The 22985-nt window shown below is 40.2% G+C and overlaps 1 protein-coding gene across 27 annotated transcripts in view; it reads right to left on the bottom strand.

Annotated features, from left to right (window-relative positions):
* srcin1a (SRC kinase signaling inhibitor 1a) overlaps positions 1 to 22985 on the bottom strand; it is a 120675-nt gene that overhangs the window by 39501 nt on the left and 58189 nt on the right. For 13 of the 27 annotated variants that reach the window (XM_056240986.1, XM_056240988.1, XM_056240984.1 and 10 more), the window contains exons 2-4: positions 11365 to 11451; positions 10179 to 10233; positions 9510 to 9826 (exon numbers count right to left, since the gene is read on the bottom strand). The exons of 1 other annotated variant lie outside the window; for it this stretch is intronic. In XM_056240986.1, the coding sequence (XP_056096961.1) occupies positions 9510 to 9826; positions 10179 to 10233; positions 11365 to 11451 (459 nt within the window). 13 more of the 27 variants (XM_056240998.1, XM_056240999.1, XM_056240996.1 and 10 more) reach the window with 6 other exon arrangements.

The raw sequence follows: 22985 nt of genomic DNA, 5'->3' as shown, positions 1-22985 counted from the left end.
CTCAAGAAACAAAAAATATTTGATGAATAGAAAGATCAAAAGTACTAATTTCTTTATAACAAAAATACCCCAAACTTTTGAATGGTAGCATACTGTATATGTAGTATTAAACAGACTTTTCACAGCACATATGCAGCTTCAAATGCAGCTTTGCAGATTAAAAATGGCATTAAAGCACATGGTGACACAGTGACACATAATTCCTCTAGTCTGGTCGTCATATGGAGCTGTTCTGAATGGGCTGGACCCATAAATGAGCCTGCATGAAGTTTTCTCTCCTCCGTCCATCAGCTGTCCTGCCTGAATGACTAACTGACTGGATTTCCGCAAATGAGAAAAAAATGAATTAAAAAGATCCCCTCTGTGTCTATGCTTGGGTTGCTGCCCAGACCTATCAATCATACCGAAATTGGTCAGCTGTCTGCAGCTTTCACCTATCTCTCCCATTTCATCAGTGAACTTCACTTTTACAGAAAGTCAGAGATGTCACCAGCTAAATCCGTTGTAGTCTTTTTTCTTGGTAATTTTCTTAACGTTCTCTGTAACTCGTTTGGTTACATTGATAGAAGACAAATTAAATAAACTAGAGAGAATGTGAGTTAATTTTCTTAATTCAGTTTATTAAAGGACCTAAAGTGCCCAGAGGTCCCATATATTCTTTGAATAAAACTCAGACTGCCGGTTATTTGATGAACCCTACCCTAATCGATCAAGACCTTTCAATATTTCATGTGCAAGGCTAGACTACATCATCAGCTGATTAAAAGGGCGTGTGTGGGTGCAAACATACATTTGGGGAGGAAAACATAATTGAAAAGCTTGAAGCTTATAAACATCAGCTAAATATTTCCTTCTACAAAAGGCTAAAAATATGTTGAACAAACTCCCTTGAAAGGAAAAGTGTAAAGACCTGTCCTCAGGTCTTTACACTGGCTCCCAGTTACATTTAGGATTGATTTTAAAGTATTATTACTGGTATATAAATCATTTAATGGCCTAGGACCCAAATACATTGCAGATATGCTCACTGAATATAAACCTAACAGATCACTCAGATCATTAGGATCACATCAGCTAGAAATACCAAGGGTTCACTCTAAGCACGGAGAGTCTGCTTTTAGCTATTATGCAGCCGCAGCTGGAACCAGCTTCCAGAGGAGATCAGATGTGCTCCTACAGTAGTCACATTCAAATCCAGACTCAAAACACATCTGTTTATCTATGCATTTACTGAATGAGCACTGTGCCACTGTTCGTCCGACTGTTTTTACTGTACTTTATTTTATTTTTTATTCTAAACGGTTTTAATTATTCTTATTTGTTTTGATTATTTTAATTTCTTTATTCTAAACTGTTTTAATTATTATTATTTCTTTTGATTTTTTTATTTCTTCTATGTAAAGCACTTTAAATTACCATTGTGTATGAAATGTGCTATATAAATAAACTTGCCTTGCCTTGCCTTGAACTAGGATGTTGATGTCAACGGTGTATAATAGCACACTGCTCATATAGCAGTAGTTCAGCATTATATTTCTAGTAAAATAATATTCTTTGTATTCATTCACCTGCTTTCAACTTTGTGCAGTTCATCCTGGTTCTGAGCACTGCCCTAGGGATCAGCAATATGAAAAATATATACGGCATGAAGCACTACAGCAAACCTGTTTTCACAGATTGACAAATACACAAACACCCACAAGCTGAGGTTAAGGCACCAGCATACACACATTGCATCAGAGTCTCTTCAAAAAGGAAATACCTGACACACACACACACTGGGTTTTCATGTTTTATGGGGACTTTCTATAGACATAATGATTTTTATACTGTGCAAACTGTATATTCTATCCTCTTACACTAACCATCACAGAAAACTTTTTTACCTTTTTTCCAAAAACATGTCCCCACAAGGTCAAAAATATAAAATATTTCTTATGTATTACATGCACACACACACACACACACACATATATATATATATATATTAAAAGTGTATATATATTTTGTATAATATTTATATTTTAGTGTTGGTCAGTGTATCTGTGCTGCTGATCTCTGGGAAACCAAACAACCCTTCTCAAATGATCCTGTGTTTTATCTGTTATGGAGCAGGTTTAACTGGTTTCTTTGTCTGGGCTGCTTTAATGATTGATTCAGCGTGATCCTCCAGACAGAATTGGTCAGATAGAAGGGCAGGGCCTCACCCATGGGGCCTGATTCTGGGTTACCTGATGTCAGGTACTACTGAGCGGCAGATGGACCTGCATTGCTGCCAGGAGGTGTTCTGGTACTGAACTTCAGCCTAAAGACAAACATTTTGTGTAGTTGATGGTCAATCCAGGGGATAAACTGTACTTTGAAACAGCTTGAGATTTAAGAGCCTGCTCATTGATGTAATATTAAATATTTCCCAGCAGCATTTTCAAACGAAAGCACTCTAATATTACGCGGGACATGATTGTCTCAAGCATAAAATGAACGACAGTGTAGCCAGTCTATACAACACACTTACAAACATTCATTTAAATCTAAATGAAATGGACATTAAGTAATTTCATGTTCAAGATTCATTGGACGATAAAACAGTGGACCTTACCCAGACGGCAACATAGTGTCGGCCCAGATCCGGGCCACATCTGGTACATGTGTATTCAACGCGTACCAGATGTGGGCCGACACTATGTTGCTGTCTGGGTAACAATGACACCTATCAGCATAGATACAATGCAAAAGCTTTTGGCTATTTCTATTTCTATTACTATTTCTTTATCTTTAAACCCTACTCATAACATACAACTGTATTTCAATGCTTTAAAAGTTGAGGTGGGGAGGGTATTTTTTAATGGTCCCATGACATGAAATTTTCACTTTCTGAGGTTTTTTAACATTAATATGAGTTCCCCTAGCCTGTATATGGTCCCCCAGTGGCTAGAAAACCGAGCTTTGGCTATCTCTCTCTGCCTTTGAGAAAATGAAAGCTCAGACGGGCTGATATTGAATCTCCTCCGTATGACGTCATACGGAGGAAAGGTAACCTCCCCTTTCTCTGCTTTGCCTGCCCAGAGAATTTGGCTCGCCCATGAGAAAATGAGCTAGGAAGTACGAACGCGCGAGCGCGATTTGAGTTTTTCATCGAGAGATATCATTGCTTGCAAACGAGCGAAGCATGGCAGTTGATCAGTGTTCGGATGTACAAATGAACACAAAAGTATTTTATAGTTCCTTCATCCGATCCTCTGAAGAAACAATGGGTTAATTTTATTTTCTCTGGAAATGCGCCGACACAACTTCCCAAAGTTTTGTATGGTCCAAACATTTCACCGACGACTGTTTCCTCAACTTGGGCCAATACAGAGCTGGCCTCGATGAACGTCTGAAAATAAATCGATCGAGCTACCAAGCAACAATTTCTGATGTGTAATTGTTCAAGTTCAGACAGGTAAGTTAAGTTAATCTTTCTCTCAAAATCGTTCAATACTGTTTATGCATCAGTAAGTCAAGCCAGTGACTAAAATATCAACTTCACATCGTTTCTTTTAGTAGGATGAAAATAATCTTATTTAAATTGTGAACAAATTATACAGAAAGCGATCAAAGAACAATCTTTCAACACAGCGCGAGTTTTTCTGGACAACTCGTTATGAAATCAATGACGCACGTTACACTGCACAACGAAGCTCTTACTGTATGTACATCATCGTGTTAGCATTGGTGAAAGCATTAGAGAGAGTGCAGAAACTGCGTTGCAATAATAAGATCTTCATTCTCCCGATCTGTCATCTGCTTGCTCAATGCTCATCACGGCAACATTTTATGTGATGGGAATAGATCTAAATACTTTAAAAACTTCTCACGATTCGTTAATCTCGATAGCTGTAATAGTAAAATGTATAATAGCTGTAGTAAAAGTATTCGAGAGAGTTTCACATGTAATATGTAGCTATTTCATATGCAAGCATGTCAGCCAATCACAGCAGTGGCTGGCTACACTGAATCCCACAGCAGACACGCCCCTTCAAACAGAGCGTTCAAAACAGAGACTAAAAATCAGGCTAGGAAAATGCCTTTTATTTCTAAATTATGACTATTTTTGATCTAAAACACATACTAACATTATAAGGGCAACCCAGGAAACATTATAAAATAATAAAATAACCCCATGTCAGGGGACCTTTAAGAATCTTTCTTCTAAAAGTGAATCTACAGTAAATAGAGACATTCAACAATATTGCATTTTAATTTGACTGATCAATGCATTTTAGAATTTAATTATATTTTCAGTCTTCATTTTTTTGTTCTATTGTAAAAAATGCCATATTTTTAGATAAAATATAAAATTAAATGAGACTTATTCTCAAATTCATAGAATTTACAAAAGCAAAGTAAATATGTTAAATTACTATACATGCATACACACACACACACACATATATATATATATTATTTGTATTATATTATACATAATATTATTAATATTATCTATTTAGGAACCACTTTTGCTTTTGAGGACATCCCTAAAATGAGATTTGTCAGCTTTAGCTAACTCCTAGCAAAATATTTCAGGAAAATTGTCTGAAAAGTATGGTTACACACACACAAACACACACACACACACACACACACACACACACACACACACACACACACACACACACACACACACACACACACACACACACACACACACACACACACACACACACGGCCATTTGTTCAATTTGTGCTGTGGTCTCCGGCCAAACCACAGAGGAAGTGAAAAATTCACAGCAATGAAAAGTCTCCTAAATCATTTCAATGTGACAGCCCTAAATTTCTCTCTTTGACATAGCTTTTGATAAATAACTGAAATAACACAACTATCAACACCATCATATTAGGTCATAATTGAGGGGCGCTTCAGCGTCTTATGGATTTATGCACTGCAAAGTACCGGTGAGCTGTGGCTTGGTGATGTTATTTTCCCCTAACAAGCAGAATTCCATGGAGCAGTACGAGGTCCGCATCCTCAGTTGCTAAGAAACTACTCTAAATGGGGAATAATTGGCTGTCTAAGTTGAGGCTGCTTTTGCCAGCGGAAAATCAACAGCATGCATAAGGGTTAATAGATAATACAGGTGCAGCTGAAAGGAAACATTTAAAAAAGGGATGAATTATGTACAACACCTTTTTTTTTTTCAGAACGTAAAGCTCCTTCCCTACATCACACAGACTGGTACTAGCATTAGTTTTAGATGGACAACACTACTTACAGCAATAAAAGAGGGATCAAATAATTCAAATCACTTATGGAAGCAGTCCAAAAATGCTAATCTGCTCTAAAACAAGTGTTTCTTTGCCACTTTCTGTAGAAAACAGTCTAACTTTCTCCAAATTTGCCTGACATCAACATGCAGAGACACAGATCACATAGGCACAATCCAAAGTAGATTAATTCAGTTATTCAACATAACTGAACATTCTGCTTGTTTCTTGTGAGATTTAAATTTGGAAGTAGATTTTATAACAATATTGTGCCTTTTTATCAACATATGCACTGAAGCACTAGCTTAAAGAGTAATTTATGTAGTCACAAAATCAGAGACCCTCAATACAAAATGGTCACAAGAAACGCATCAGCACTGAACTGCTTTGGTACATGGAAGTTAACCTATCAGAGGTTATTTACATAACCCAACCCTACATTCTTAAAGGTACAGTAACAATAAAAGTTGTTTGATGTTAAATGCTAAGAGGGTTAAATGGTATTGAAATACAAATTATGACTGTTTTTTGTGCAACAATCTTTGACTAGCATTACTCAGGAGGAAAAATAAAAAAAATATTTCAAAAGTGCATTAGAACATGTCCTCTTTAAATCCACCTCCTGCATGCATCTGAAACGTGGTGGCATTTGTTTGCAGGTCAAATGCCCCCATGTGCACATATACATCAGCAGTACAACCCAATGCATTTTTATTAAAGCAAAAGCACATCCTCATGTGCACTAAACACAACAATGAATACTAGTTGCATCTGATCCAGTGATTAGTTGCCATCTCTCAGAAACATGTGTCAGCCCAGCAAGACTACCGGAGCTGTACACCACCTGACCTGCATGCAAAACAGCTCTTACCTTCCCTCTCACATGAACACACATGCACGCACGCATACAAATACATCCATTCACACATGTTCCCTCTCCCTGACATGCACATTCACACACACATACACTCACACTAGTCACACACATATGCAAAAATCAAACCCAGTTAGTGTCCATGCAGTCACCACATCAACCAATCTCGCAATAACCAAACAAATGAAGTCGTCAGGTCGAATCTCACCTGCACCTGCATGCGTGTACGCTAGTGAGTGTGCGTCCTCCCTACACACACATGCACATGCACACTATCTAGATGCCTTCAGTCTTAGCAGCTGGCTGTCAGGTGTGCAACTCATTCTCTTATTCCTGCCCTCTCTCTCCGTCTCCAGCACATGCGACGGCAGGTTCTTTATTTAATTCATTACAGCATCGACTGGCTACTGGCTGCTGCTTTAACTCTTCCGTGCTGGAGTCTCGGGAAAAGGCGGGCAGAGGGTAATTAACTCTCCTTCTGCCGGTTTACACACCGTTGCACTCATCTGTCGGCTCTTTCCCTCTCTTCTTGTCCTCCTCTTCCCCTCCCCCTTTCCATTACACAGGCTGCAGATAGGCAAATGAATAAGGAGGAATTCCTGTGATGCGTCTTCCTTCAAGGTTGAGGATATTCCAAAACCCTTCCCCTTTTTCTTCGCTCTGTTTTTTGTTGCCTTCTCTCTCTCTCTCTCACACACACACACACGCACACACACACACTCTCTTCATTCCTTGTTCTATCGCTTTCTCATTCTCTCCAGCCTGACCTTTGCAATATGATATCACCAGTTTCCATATAAGGACGGTGTTGCCTTGGCAACTATGGACTCCACCTGTATCTCACCCAACCTCCCTGTCTGTCTCTCTCTCTCTCTCTCTCTCATTTGATCCTATCATCTCACACACTCGCCGGGCATTAGTGTCACACACAGGTATATACTGTGATGAGAATCAGATACATGAGGATGAAAGAGCGTAAAATAGGTGATAAAAAGACAAAGAGAGACTTTTGAAACAGCCCTGCTGAAAAGACTAGCTTTCCATGTGTATGCTGGTTTTTGGTGCTAGTTTAGATAGTGGACTACCATAGCTATGTTGTTTGCCAACAAAACATGCTGGTCAACCATCTGATCAAGCTAGTTAAATGGATAGTTCACCCCAAAATTGTTTCAAACCTTCATGAATTGCAGTGTAACAGAAGGATTGTGCTGTTCGCTGTAGTCAATAAGGGTGGCTTTCAAGTGTCAAGTTTCGATTTAAATTTCAGTCATGTAGTAGTTTCAGTTTCAAGTAGTAGTCAGTCATGTAGTAGTTTTATGATCCCTTACAATTGTAAAATATAGATAGATACGAAATATAGATGCTTTTGCATCTTTTTTTGATGCCAGTCATTATAACTGCATGGAAGAGAGCAACATTTAAACTAGTGGTGTTCAGAGCCAGACTTTTATTTTGGTAACATCTGGACTTTCATTTTGAAAGCTCTAAGAACGTTCTCATTCTTCATCTTCATTAGTTTAATGTCTTTGTTTAACTGTTCTGTTGTAATTTGTAAATTTTAATTGTAAATAATAAACTTAATTGTAGCATGTTTTATTCTTTAATATAAATAATGTAATGTATATCGGCTTTACATAGACCATTCTGCTCTCTGAATGACATGAGAGTAAGTAAATAATGGTAGAATTTGCATTTTTGGGCTTAACTATCCCTTAAAACTAGGTTAAGAAACCTGGTAGGGACACCGTTATACAAGCAACCACAACACAGTATGCTGGTGAACAGAACTGCAGGTCAAAGTAAAAAAAAGAACAAGAAGAAAAAAGCTTGCACAGTAAATCATTTTCTATATAGAAGATACATAGATGGAGAGATAAAGGGCTGATGAGTATAATTAGAAGACTGAAGCAATAAAGCCTCTTTTTCAACACTCATCCCTCTAAAAATATCAGCGCAGGCGGATTTTGACAGACTTGAGCGTCAATGTGTCTATTACCTGCGTGTCTCTCTCTCTCTTTTCATGTACACAGCTGATTGGCTGATACTGGTTTGATGCAGTGACATCATCCATTTTTGAATTCAACATTACGTCACCCTCCTCCATAAGAACCAGTTGTTCCACTCTCAGAGTGACTGCTGTTTCGCTGGCTTACAACTGCCTATTTTCTAGGGAGAGTACAAAATGTTTCAATGACAAGCTGTGTGAAAGTTGGGAAGATGGGCGCATATATTAATTATATGCCACTAGTGACTGAAGTGTTTATATGTACACGTCAATGTCTCCTTCAGAAGACCTCTTAGATAGATAGAATTTCAAAACCCTGTGTTGTGCATCTTGTGTGTGTGTGAAAATGTATCCATGCATGCTTAATGTAATTTACACAAGCCGCATAATGTTCCTGAATCAACATCCTGGAAAAAATATTCCTAACAACCAATCAGAGACTTAATCTTAAATAAAAAGGCAATAATTAACTAATCACAGCCCTCACCCTTACATCACCTAAAATCAGATGCTAACGCTTGGTTGATAACAGTGTTATTTTAGGAACAAGCAAGGATGTTGAACCAAAAACATGTCCAACGTGTGTCCATTTTTCCGATTGCACGTACACGCACTAATAATAATCAGAAATATTTATTGAGCATCAAATCATCATATTAGAATGATTTCTGAAGATCATGTGACACAGAAGACTGGAGTAATGATGCTGAAAATACAGCTTTGACATGACAGGAATAAATTACATTATAAAATGTATTCAAATTGAAAACCATGTAGTGATATTTCACAATATTTCTGTTTTTACTGTATTTTTTAAATTATCAAATAAGCCTTGGTGAGCATAAGAGACTTCTTTCAAAAACATAAAAAAATTAAAAACAATAAAACGTTTTAACAGTAGTGTACAATATCACATCTATGCTATTCAATGACATCCGCTTAATAAAAAAATAGATTGAAAATATGTATTTAAAAAACCTAAATTAAATAAACAAACAAAAATGTTTTAAATAGAACTACATTAATAGAACATACTGCATATTCAAGTTATTATTATTATTATTAAATAATCACTTGATTCAACAAAAATAGTCTTAATAAAAATAATAACAGTTATTAGTAGTAAGAAAATAAAATAAATAAAATTAAAAAATACAAAAGTAAACTAAATAAAATAAAATAATAAAATATAAAATAAAATAAATATTGAATACAAATCTGTATCCCCAACCATTAACTACCTCTAAAACCATGGGGGTTTGATATGATTTTTGTTCAAGCCCCAGCCCTAATCTTGACCCTGGAATATGATTGGTGAATCAGGATGTTGTTCCATCACAACAATGTTTATCCAGCAACATCATACAAGGTAAGCATTGTACATACCTGTTCACGTGCGTTTCTCTCCGAGGTGCCCCTCATGCTGCCGTGTGAGGGGGATGGAGAGGGCGGTAGGGAGTGCTGGGGTGGGTACTTGTTCTTCAGGTGATCCATGAAAGCGTCCCGCTTGCGTTCCATGTCGGCCTTGTGCAGGTTGGTGAGAGCCTCCAGGCTCTGGGCGGCGATGACCGTGTGCCGGTGCTCAGAGGTGTGGACCAGCCCCACGTTGGAGAAGCGGCGCGCGCTGTTTCCCAACGTGCGATATTCACGCGGGTACTCCAGGTCATCGGTGGAGATCATGTGGCCTCCGCCACGCTCCGGGTCTGGTTTGAGAGAGGGGTGAAAGGGGGACGAGGAGTTGAGGAATGTGAGAAGTGTGGCACCAGCACACACGCATTCATACGGTCATGCACGACCACACGCATGCAGGCAACAGCGCAAATGCATTCACAGAGACAGACGGTGGAGGAGAATGGGATGAAGGGGAGGAAGAGAGAGAAATGGGATGAGATGTTAGACTTGTTACAACAGAAAAGAGCACAAGAGCGAGTGTCTGCTCCCTGCAGTGCTATTGATCTCAGGTTTAGTCGAAAAGAGGGAACTAAGGAAAAGCAAAAGCACTGAGCTATAGATCAGAGAAAAGAATGGAGACAAAATTTCTCTGTAAGAGATTACATTTTGCTTTGCCTGTCGGTTCGCCTTTGTCATCTGAAGTGGCGTTCCTTGCTTTCTGAGGACAGGACACATGCTGGATCACAACCCTCCGCATGCACAATCATGTATACACACATGAAAAAGTGTGTTTTTAAATAAGCTGGGAGAGAAAGGCATTGGAAAACATAACTACAGGGAGTCATGTACAATTTTTTGAGGGGGCACCGGTGGTAGTTCTGGCTCACTTTGTGGCCTAGACGAGGCCAAAGGAAAAAACAACAACTTTTGAGCAATTTTTAGCAACTTTAAAGGATAGTTCACCCCCCAAAATTAAACTTGTGTCATCATTTACTCACCTTCATGTCGTTTCAAACCCATTTGACTTTTGTTCATCTTTTTGTTCAACTCAGTGAAGATAGTTTTAATAAAACCTGAGAGATTTCTGTCCCTCCATTGAAAGTCCATGCAAAAAAAAGGTTCACGCTTCAAATTAATACATTGCAAAAGTAATCAAACAAACCTTGTGCATGTGATTACCATATTTGATGTACTCCATGTTTATGCATGTTTATGCACATATGTTTGTGCATCAATGTTTATATGATAAATTAAATCTGATCATCATATAAAGCGATCCTGTCTTCTCAGACGGCTTAAACTAAACCGCATTCATATCGATTACTTTTACAATGTCTTTTTGTACTTTTTATGTCTAAACGTTTTGGTTGCGTGGACTTTCAATGGATGGACAGAAATTATGAGTGAATAACTTCATTTGTGTTCTAAAGAAAAAAGTCTTATGGGTAGTTCCCAGACTGTGTAGCATCTACCAGCTAAACCATGCTAACCAGCCAAAACTTGACACCTTGGTTTACGTGCCCCCTCAGTTTGAATGTGCAAACTTAATGTGTTTTTATGTTTCTGACAGAGCAGCACACATACATTCCCAAACTGCCTCCAAGGGGAAGAGGCACAACCTAATGCACATTTAGTGTGTGTGTGTGTGTGTGTGTGTGTGTGTGTGTAAACAAGCTTCCCTCTGCAATTTCTCGTTCTTTCCCCCTCTCTCGCTCATAAAGACGGCCCAGAACAGCAGCTAACGCACATGGCACGCAGACAACACCAATTCGTTGTGGTCGGGCAGTATGTGGAGACAAAACTTTGACATACAATTGACAAAACCAGAGGAACAAAATGACAGGCCAACCTGATTGGCCAGAGGCAGGCCGACATGAGGAGATATGGGAGTGGCTGGTGTGGTTACCTTGCTTCGGAAAGCAGGCCCCAACATTAGCTGGAAAAAAAAAAGAACATCGACCATGGTTAAGCTCCTCATTCTCTTTATCTTTTGCGCTCTCTTTCATTCCCTTTATCTCTCTTTCATACACGTGCACAATAATTGCCTTTGGTGCTGTTGGAAAGAATTGATTCCCAAATCATCTCTCTCTTTTGTATTATGCAAAAGGAATAAGAAACATTGTTCAGTCAGTAATACAAAAAAGGAAATCTTACACCGAGGCACGATTCCCCAATAGAAAAAAAAAGCGTTTCACATTGCTGGTGTCGTTTTGTGTGTGTGTGTGTGTGTGTGTGTGTGTGTGTGTGTGTGTAAACAAGCTTTCGGTAAACATCCTCAATATGATAGGGGTTCCAAGCGAAAACCTTCCCGGGATTCTGTCAAGAATTTATGAGTCTCACTGTCAGATTCCTGAACGGCTAAACAAACAAATACACACACCCACACAAACACTACATTAAAATGTATTAACCATTCCTCTAGCAACTGCCCTTTACTTATTTTCTCTTTGTTGACAGATTCAAACATAACCTCTCATGAGCAAAACATCAGTATATACACCTTAAAAATAATTGAGTATATGTTTTTGATGATGTGTGGTGTTTGTGTGTGTGTGTTGGAAAGAAAGAAAAGTTTCCAGCAGGGAGTGAGGTCAGAAAAGTAGGTATTGGTCCTGATCACTTGTGTGGAGTAATTTTGCTAATAAAATGTTCATGAAGTACCTGAATATTTTAGTGGGCTAAAATCTAGCCTCTAGTGATGTATAATTACTGCATAAAAACCCTGCACACACCAAGCATAACAAAACTGCTGACAGCTGCAGGTGCCTTGATTTGATACACTATATTATCTTCATTGATTTGTCTCTTCATATTTTCATTCATTTATTCATCTTGACTTTATAGATTAATTAATTCACTTATTAATACATCCTACAGTTCCTTAATAATGAATGACTGTTGGTTTTCCAGCTTTTCTGCAATTTGCCACCATTGACAAATTGTTCTAAGCTAAATCTTTTCCAAATATACAGTAAATGTCCGCCAGGCAAACAGCTCTATGACACACTATTAGCAAATATACTCACTGTTCAAAAGTTTGGGGTCGGAACGATTTTTAACGTTTTTGAAAGATGTATTTGATCAAAAACACAGTGAAAAGAGTAAGATTGTGAAATTGTATTACAATATAAAATTTTCTATTTGATCATATTTTAGAAAATTTGTCTTGTGATGTCAAAGCTGAATTTTCAGCATCATTACTCCAGTCTTCAGCGCCACATGATCCTTCAGAAATCATTCTTATATGATGATTTGATGGTGAAGAAACATTTCTTATTATTATCCATGTTGAAAACAGTTGTGCTGCTTAATTTTTTTTGTGGAAACTGACACAATTTTTCAGGATTCTTAAATAAACAACAAGTTTAAAAGAACAACATTTATTTGAAATAGAAATCTTGTGTTACTTTACTGTCACTTTTAGTCAATTGAATTAATCTTTGCTGAATAAAATTAGGCATTTCTTTAAAAAAAAAATTTAGACTTTTGATTGGCAATTTAAATATCTGTCACAAGCGCAAATACTTTGCAACAACTAATTATTCATCAGTTAGTCAAATTGAAGTGTGATTATTCATATTCTTTTAATTTTGTGAATGTAATTTAGGTCAAAGCGAGAAACGTTTGAGAGCTTGCCATTAAAAGTATTCCTTGTAAAATATTTATTTGTGATGAAATGGCACTTAAACAGATTTAAATATGTGCCACTATAAACATAGAATGAAGAAAACGAAGACACAAAGTCTCTCTCTCTCTCAGAAACATCATATCTTTTCACCATCTCAACTGTCTCCATGGTCTCCTTATTGCCCCTTCACCCCTTTTCAGGAAGCTTGGGGCTAAAAACACTATTACCATCCAATGAATTATTCACATATTATTTAAAGCATTGAATCTGAAAGCAGCTGGTATGTTATTAAGCAGAGCCTGGTGCTTTAAACAAACATCAGGGTTGTTCTGGAGTAATAGACAGCAGCAGTGCTCCTGAGAAATGGTTAAATTGAATGACCTTGTGGTTAATGTTGTTAGCATTGAATTCTTTAATAGCACTTAAACTCTCCCGAGAAGGAGCATTATCTTTCAGACAGCAGCCTGTTGAAGGACAGACAGAACTGATACCGACTTACCATGATACTTGCTCCAGGGAGTTTTAACCACTAATACACCCTGACAATGTGACTAAACTGTATAGCTTTAGCAATAAGAGCTTTGAATGGAAGCAAGAAGGACATGTTCAATTCACTTAAACAGGCTGCATAATTGAGTGATATCACTGTGTTGAAGTTGTTTATTGGTATTTTGTTCAAAGAACATTAATATTGGTGACTGCACTAATAAAACACAGCCAATAGTGGTCAATTGCTGATTTAAACTGGTTTTGATGGCCTAGATAGATAGATAGATAGATAGATAGATAGATAGATAGATAGATAGATAGATAGATAGATAGATAGATAGATAGATAGATAGATAGATACTAATAAACTACTATTGAAGTATGATTACTATGCAATAAATACAGTATATTACATTTACTATTATGTATGATAAATAATACAATCACATAATGCTCTGCTCTCAGTTGTATTACATTAAAGTACGGCAGTTGCAAAGGGGACCGCTTTGGCTGAATTTAAGACCACAATGGACCAGATTAATGCAATAAAGCCAAAAGCCTAAAGCATTGATTCCAAGAAAACTACACCCTGATGTCTCCTCCTCTCATCTCAGATCATATAATCTCTGCTAACTCTTCCTCCTAATAAAGACAAAATGTTGTAGCAAAAATAACCGTCCTGAGGTTAAAGAAAGGAGAGGGCATTGATTTGACCTGTGCATGGAAGCAGATATCATCAGCAAAGAAAGTCAGCCCATCTGACGTGCTAAAGCAGGTAACTGCCGCAGGCACAGAGAAAGAGAGAGAGAGAGCACACAATGCCGGAATTGGAGACAAGTTGTTTGCCTCCATCCATCACAGAAGCCAAGCTAGAATTACCCTGACAGGCTAAATCAATGCAAAATAACAGCCTGAGAATGTGTTAGCAAGACCTTTTCAAAAAGTACAAGAGAACAATGATGTTTAGCGAGCAAGAGGGAGTGAGGGAGAGAAAATGAGAGTGAACAAACACTAAACACTAAAGCCATCTTTATCCCACTGTTATGAAGAACTACTGTGTGCAAAGGCAGTACTTCTGCTGAATGTGTCTTCATAGAAAACATTGCATTACTGTGTATTTATTCAAGAGACCTTGTTGTATCACAACTATCAAAGAGAATGGCATCAGTCCCATCTTTAAAGGCATACTATGCAGTTTCCGGTTTTGTCAAACAGCGACCCCTAGAGTCGCTGTGGAGTATTTGTATTTAACGTCTCTGCACTCTTCCGACCGAGCTTTCTTAGTTTTCTTCATCGACTCAGTCATGATTCTGAAATGTGTGCTACTGTCTTCCATAGAGGCTGCTTCATATGTTGTTGATGTATGTAACGTCGTGCCATAAAGCAAGTCGTGATTCTACTTGCTGGTGCCACCTCTCAAACCTGCATTGCTGGTTTTGCCAGCGGTGTCCCCCCCTGCTTTGCTATCGGGATGATTCGCCCTACTACGAGTTTGTTTACCATCGAAATGACTTCGAAGCTGTTATATTAAAGGTTGTATCAGCAATTTCAGGCCCAAAAAAGACCCAAACATAAATAATCACATTCATCTAATCTTTGCTAATGATCCGATAGCTGCCCGCCCCATAAGCAGGCCATCAAAAAAACGCGTCTCTGTAAGCAGTCTAGGCTCTGAGATCTGCACACAAAAACAATTGGTTTCACCAACCACTCAAAACCAAAATAAATAGTGTTCCAACCAATCACCGACATGGGTTCGTTGATAGACGCTGGCTTCTTCTTCAGCTCCGACTTCACGTGCAGCCGTGCACGAGCGCAAAACCTCACAACACCCACCTCATGTCGGTGACATGTCAGTAATAATCACATTATTACTGCATGGAACAAACTGATTGGCCTCTGCTGATCCTGTAGCCAATGAGATTGCTTGCTAAACATTTAAATAGTCTGGTTTAGTGTTTGCTGTAGAGTATTCCTGCAGCGAGCTATCAGAGTTCCTCTAAAACCCTCCACCTCCCCCAGCTCCACCTGCCTAGATCTGCTAATGGACTTATGTATGTTTATTAGGGATGCACGATGATATCGGGACAACATCGGTATCGGCCGATAAAAGCTTAAAATGACCATCATCGGCATCGGCCGATATGAATATTTCTGCCGATGAGTCTTGCCGATAGGGTGGCGTGTTTCCTATGCGCACGTGACGACCGTGAACGAAGCATGAGCGCCAGCAACTTAAACTTCCAACTAGGGGTGTGCGTCTCACGGTTTTTGATCGTGGACGATTAAAATGTCTCCACTATCTGCTTTTGAAGAAAAATCATAGTATCGTGCATTCTATCAGTTCAATTCTGGCGCCTTCATCTCAACATACTGTACAACGCGACGTACATTCACATCACATCACATGTAAACGCAGAGGTAGAGTTACACTCACGGGACACCGCAATTCACAAAAGTTCATTGTTTGCATGTGCGTCAAAGTCTTGCTAGGTAAACATGTCATTCACGTGCTGATGCGCTGTTCTAACATCCGCTTTTCTGAGCGCGTTACACCCGACGCTCACAGGAACTAAAGCCTGTCACAGCGCCTGCATACTGGACTAATCTTTCGAGTCTTATTGCGCTGATACTGTCAAATACACACAAGGTTTACATAAACAAAGTTGGTTATGTCTAAAGTGAAAGCAAACAGAGAAAATCTGCTTGTCAAATGCGTGTATATTAGACGCGTCGCGTTACTCGCGTGGAGTTCTTAAAGAGACAGTAATAATATTCTGCCGCTTGTCTTTAAAGAGATACTGCACCCAGAAATAAAAATTCTGTCTATCTAATGTTGTTTCAAACCTGGATTCATTTCTTTCTTGTGCTTAAATATACTATGGAAGTCACTGGAGTACAGCAACTGTTTGGTTAGCCACATTCTTCCAAATAACTTTTATAATTTCAACAGAAGAAAGAAACTTGAGAGAGTAAATGATGACAATTTAAATTTTTGGGAGAACTATCCCGTTAATGTTAATAAAACAACAAAACACAGAGGAAATCACTCACTGCTCTTGACTGAGAACATTAATAGAAGCTTTAATAAGCTTTTTTTGCACTTAAAAAAAATACAAATATATCGGTATCTGTATCGGCATCGGGCAAAATTAGTTTGAAAATATCGGCATATCGAATATCGGCCAAAATCCTATATCGTGCATCCCTAATGTTTATTCATGCAGAAGCATATCTTACATGTTCACAGCAGCGTGTCTGTGTATCTATTAGCAGTAGCAAGTCCATACTTGCTCTGCAGCAGCAATAATCAACAGCAGCAGCGTAGCAGATCTATAGTAGTCCGCCAAGGCCAAATACATTAACATTGCCATATTCAATAACATGCTAAAACTATTTAAGAGAACTTACCATGAACCAATTAACAGGTTTTTACCATATAGCATTTTTATAGATTGTAATTAAAATTACAATAATTTTGCAAGTGAAAAATAAGAGAAGTGATTTTTATTTTATGATCTGCATCGTAGTAGCCACACTAGCATGTTAACACAAAAACATTAATTTGGTAAGAGTGCTTGACTTCTAACTAAGTGGAACTGTGTGGCAGCAGCTGCATGCATTCATCCATTCATGCAAAATACACCTGTGAAACAGGTAAACAGTGAGAGAAGAGATAACTCCTGGAACATTCTAGGACACTGGACAGTGAAGAACCAGCAATAACAACTAAGGCTACATACTTTGCGTTGAAGCACACAAACAGCACTTTAATTTGAGCAACTTGAACGTACATTCTTTAATGCCTCCCTTCTCATCTTCCACTGGCTGTTCTTTAAACCACAGTGAAATGCACTCATGCTGCCATTAGGGAGACAAGCTGCCTTCTGCTCACCTGGGAGCCAATCAGGAGCATATGGAGAGGAGAGAGGAGGAGGTGGAGCTTATGAATGATGGGGGGGCAGAGGAGAAACAGGAAGGAAACAGGCAGAGGCGTCATGCACCGATTGGTTTTGATGGGACATCTGTGGTAGTAGTCCTGACATACTTGGACATCTGTGGTAGTAGTCCTGACATACTTGGTCTTTGGCTAGATTGAACATATATTTATATAGTTTAGGCTTAGTCATTTTTTAAAGGAATACTTTTATAAGGCAAGAATGCATTAAATTGATAAAAAAAACCAGTAAAGACATTTGTAATGTTACAAAAGATTTCTGTTTCAAATAAATGCTGTTCTTTTGAACTTTCTATTCATCAAAGAATAATGAAAAAATGTAACCTGGTTTTCACAAAAATATTAAGCAGCACAACTCTTTTCAACATTGAGAATAATAAGAAATCTTTGAGCATCAAATCATCATATTAGAATGATTTCTGAAGGACCGTGTGACACTGAAGAGCTAAAAAAAATTAAGCTTTTAGATCAGGAATAAATTACATTTAAAAAAAGAAAACAAATATTTGAAATTGTAATAATATTTCATAATATTCACTGCTTTTACTGTATATTTGATCATATAAATTCAGCCTTGGTGAGCATAAGAGACTTCTTTCAAAAATATTAAAAACTCTTACTGCACCCAAACTTTTGAATGGTAGTATTTGTGTGTATATATGATTGTTTAGGACAAACAGGTACAAAGTGTTTGTCCTAAACAATCATATATACATTAACTCAATTAATGGAATTAGCCTAAAGTTTGTTTAGCTGAAAATTATTCATTGTTGAAAAACATTATATCACACAAAGCCAGTACTAAACATAGGAGGCTGTTGTTTATCTGCGTTTTAGTGCACACACAAAAGCAACAGCCTGTTTTACAATGGCCTCTAGAGTTTGGCTGCAACAACAGCACTGGCTTTTCACTAAGAACCTTTTCAAAGGTGAAATGTGTCATTTCTATCTCACTAGTGGCACCCAAGGTGCCAAAGTTTTGTTGGTTATCATGACCCCATTAACCCCTGCTGGCAGCAAAAACATATTTCTCCATTGACAGCCATTCAAAAACAAAACGCCGGCAGCTATCACCCTGTAGCCCGAGACTGGTTACCCACTGAAGCCAAGCAGCATTGAGCCTGGTCAGTACCTGGATGGGAGACCACCTGAGAAAACTAGGTTGCTGCTGGAAGTTAGTGAGGCCAGCAGAGTGTGCTCACCCTGTGGTCTGTGTGGGTCCTAACGTCCCAGTAGAAATTCCAGGAAGTCCTTTGAAGAAAGATTAGGGGTGTAACCCAGGCATTCTGGCCAAATTTGCCCACTTGCCTCTGTCTGTCCATCATGGCCTCATATACTGATTGAGATCATCACTCTGTCTCTTCTCCACCAATAAGCTGGTGTGTGGTGGGATTTCTGGCACAATATGGCTGCCTTCGCATCATGTGGATGCTGCACATTGGTGGTGGTTGAGGAGATTCCTCCACTTCCATAATGTAAAGCGTTTTGAGTACCCAGAAAAGCGCTATATAAATGTAACAAATTAATAATTATTATTACAAAACCTAATATTACCTAATGTAACCTCGGTTATCTCTAGAAGAGGAAACGAGTATTGCGTAAGTTGCTTACGCTACGGGTAAAGTCATCTTTTCTCGAGATCTGAAGCCAAAAATTATCCTTAATTTTGTATTTATTGTCAACGCAGTGCAGCAGACAGCAGACCATAGCAGACTGAGTAAGTGTGCTCATTGGCTGTCCTGCGGCAAATGCAGCAGCCTATCGGTGAGCCCAGCGTGTCGTCCCGCCAAAGTGGGAGTGGCCAACGTATATAAAAGAGGGGCTCAACAGGCTGAACTCTGGTTTTCATTGACTGAAGCGAATAAGCTCGCGGTGCGAGCACGGCAGGTTACGCAATACTCGTTCCCTCTTCCAGAGAGAACCGAGGTTACATTAGGTAACCGAGTATGTTCTCTTACGAGAGGTTCTCTTGTATTGCGTAAGTTGCTTACGCTACGGGAACCCACGTGTCAAGCATCCGATGCATGCGACCCGGGGAGACCCGTGGAACGAACATGCAGAACAACGGCGGCCAGCAACGCGGGCCAGCACATGTAATAGACACTTGATATGAGCACAGAGCGGCACTGCCGGTCTATGTATAGACTTAGAGTAAAGGCGGCCAGCAACACGGGCCAACACAGCTCACAAGCACACAATAGAGCAAGATTTTGCTGGACTATGTAAAGCGAAAAAAACCCTTTGCGCAGCTGTTAGGGAAATAGGCGGCCAGCAACGCGGGCCCGCACATGCATACTGACGCGTCATAGGGAAACACGGACGGACTCGCCTCGCCGAAATGAGAGTGGTCTGCACATGACAGCTGGGCAGAACATACACATCCCCTTATACTGACAAAAGTCTCGCCTGCAAGGCAGGAACTTCCAGGTTATAGAACCTCACGAACGTAGAGGGGGAGGCCCAGCCTGCCGCCATACAGATATCGTGAATAGAAATCCCGCTGGACCAAGCCCATGACGAGGCCATACCTCTAGTGCAGGGATTCCCAAAGTGTACGCGAGCTGTCACCAGGGGGTGCACGAGAGGAAAAATGCAATGGCGGTCTGTTTTTTTAAATGGGATTTTTTCCATACAATAAAAAAAAACATGAACTGTAAACATTTCCTTTGTAATCGCTTATATTTTAAATAAAAAAACCATTATTTTATAGCTGCTATAGACAGCTGCTGTCTTCTTCTAAACACTGCTCTGCAGCTAGGCTATAATATGTTACGTTATCAACTTCTAAATTCAAATGTGCTTTCGCGCGTTGGCTGGCGCTTAGCCAGTGCTGTCATAGCCTATATCACAACTATTGAGTGTTTTCAACCACATAATGTTTATTTTAAGTTTCACACATTTAAATACACATAAGTACTAGCAAAACAATGATTTTGATTTTGCTGATATCTATGGATAAGGCAATAATAATCCTTTTCATTATAAGATGACACGTTTTATTCATATCAGATACACATTGTGTAGAACGTAGCTTCACATTTTACCCTATTCTTCTCCCAGTTCACCAGCCTCTTACGTTCATGTATTTCGTGAGAAGGGGAGACACTGACGTGTTGTAAATCCAACAGATCCGATTCTTCTCTGAACTGTGGCACAAACTAACATGGCGCCGCCCATCGCGCATACAGCTCAACTAACGCAATCGTTATGAAGGCGTTTAAACAACACAACGCGTCCACTTACACATATTTGACAATCGGAATATCAGTGTTTCATGTAGCTAATACATTTGTTGTGAATATTTTTGATAAAAAAGGAAAAATTACATAAAAGCAGATCCTCATTCATTCAGCGCTATGTTGTGGTTGCGCTGTGTCCCGTGACAAGCAATGACGCGTCACCATGGAAACATTAAAGTGACAAATTCTAAATAACGGTTGCATTGGTGTGAAAGGGTTAAAAGTGGAAGCTTGTGCGTAGCTTTGTTGCATTATATTGAAACTTTGTTGATGTTGTTATTGTCATGTGTGTTCTGGTTATTTGAGCATGATAAAACATGAGTCTTTATATGGCAATACAACAAAGCTTTGTTGCGTTTTTTTTGTTGCGTTTGTTTTTTTAAGTGGGGATTGGGGGTGCGCAAACCCGGTTGGGACATACAAGGGGGTGCGCAAGGAAAAAAGTTTGGGAACCGCTGCTCTAGTGGAATGGGCCCTGATACCCATAGGGCACTGCAGGTGTTTTGACGCGGATTCATCCTCCTGGCTCCTCTGAGGAAGCTGATGATGAGCTCGTTCCTTCCTACCGCGCGGCCGCGCGTTGACTCCGCGAATGCCGCAATGTATACTTTGAGCGTGGAAGGGGACCTGCCCTTGTCCAACAGCTCTTGGAGGAAGGAAAGCACCCATGGGACCCCACAAGTGCGTGGGTCCAAGCCTTTAACAGTGCACCATTCGGAGAACACTGACCATTTAGACGCATAGAGCCGTCTCGTAGAAGGAGCTCTAGACTGCGAGATCGTGTTCATGACCCCTTCTGGCAATGCAGCGGGTATCCGTTGATTATCCACGCATGCAGAGACCAGAGCTCTGGATGGGGATGCCATACCGATCCACCGGCTTGAGAGAGGAGATCTCTCCTCACCGGGATCGGCCACGGGGCTATGTGCGACAGGCTCACCAGCTCTGGGAACCAGGTCTGGTTTTCCCATCGTGGGGCTACTAGAAGGACTGAGTGGCCCGTTTCCCCGATCCTCTTGATTACCTGTGGTAACAGTGAGATCAGGGGAAAAGCGTACAGCGGGCAGCTGGGCCAGGTTTGGGCCAGCGCGTCCTCGTTCTTTGAAAAGAATCTTAGGCAATGAGCGTTGTCTTTCGACGCAAATAGTTCGACCTCCGCTCTGCCGAAAAGGCGCCATAGCGACTGGACCGTTTGGGGGTGTAAGGATCATTCTCCCGAGGGAATGTTGTCCCTGGACAGTCTGTCCGGGCCGATGTTCTCGTGGCCCGGCACGTGAGAGGCTCTCAGCGAGCGCAGCGAGCGATGGGCCCACACGAGAAGGCGTTCCGTCAGACTGCAGAGATTTCTGTAGGACACCACAGACATGTTGTCCGAGCGGACTAGAACATGATGGCCCCTCAAGTGTGGGAGGAAGCGCTTCAGCGCGTTCTCGACTGCTATCATCTCCAGACAGTTTATATGAAGGCATTTCTCCCGGTCTGACCACAGGCCGAAGACTGGTCTGCCATTGAACAGAGCGCCGCTAGCGGCCGCTAGCCAGGGCTTCAGCGCTGAAACGCAGCCTTGAGTGGCTCTGATTCGAATGCCGCCGGCCGCCCAGGCTCCGCGAGGCACTCAAGCGATCAGCCAGCGCTGTAGCGGTCGCATGCACAGTAGACCCAGCTGAAGTACTGCTGCAGCTGAGGCCATATAACCCAGGATCCTCTGAAATGTCTTTAGAGATGCGACGCTGTCTTTCTGGAAAGACGCGTCCAGGAGCCGGACACGGCGCGCGCTGAGAAGCACCGCTCTGTGAGAAACGAGTTCCTCCTCTGATTGTGCTAGAATCAGCCAATCGTCCAAATATTTCTAAATGCGCATACCCTGACCCCTCAGGGGAGCGAGAGCCGTATCCATGCACTTCGTGAACGTACAGGGTGCTAAAGACAGGCCGAACGGCAGAACGGTGTACTGATATACCTGGCCGTCAAAGGCGAATCTCAAGAATGGCCTGTGATGGGGTATTATCTGAATCTGAAAGTATGCGTCTTTCAGATCGAGGGAAATAAACCAGTCCCCGGGGCGAATTTGCGCGAGGAGCTGTCTGGTCGTGAGTATTTTGAACGGTCTTCTCATAAGAGCTTTGTTCAAATATCTCAGATCTAGAATTGGCCTG

The sequence above is a fragment of the Rhinichthys klamathensis genome, unplaced genomic scaffold, assembly GCF_029890125.1.
Source record: "Rhinichthys klamathensis goyatoka isolate OS25496 unplaced genomic scaffold, OSU_Roscu_1.1 h1tg000626l_1, whole genome shotgun sequence".
Classification (NCBI taxonomy): Eukaryota; Metazoa; Chordata; class Actinopteri; order Cypriniformes; family Leuciscidae; genus Rhinichthys; species Rhinichthys klamathensis.
Note: the sequence above shows the minus strand (reverse complement) of the source record. Positions and strands in the feature narration are given on the sequence as shown.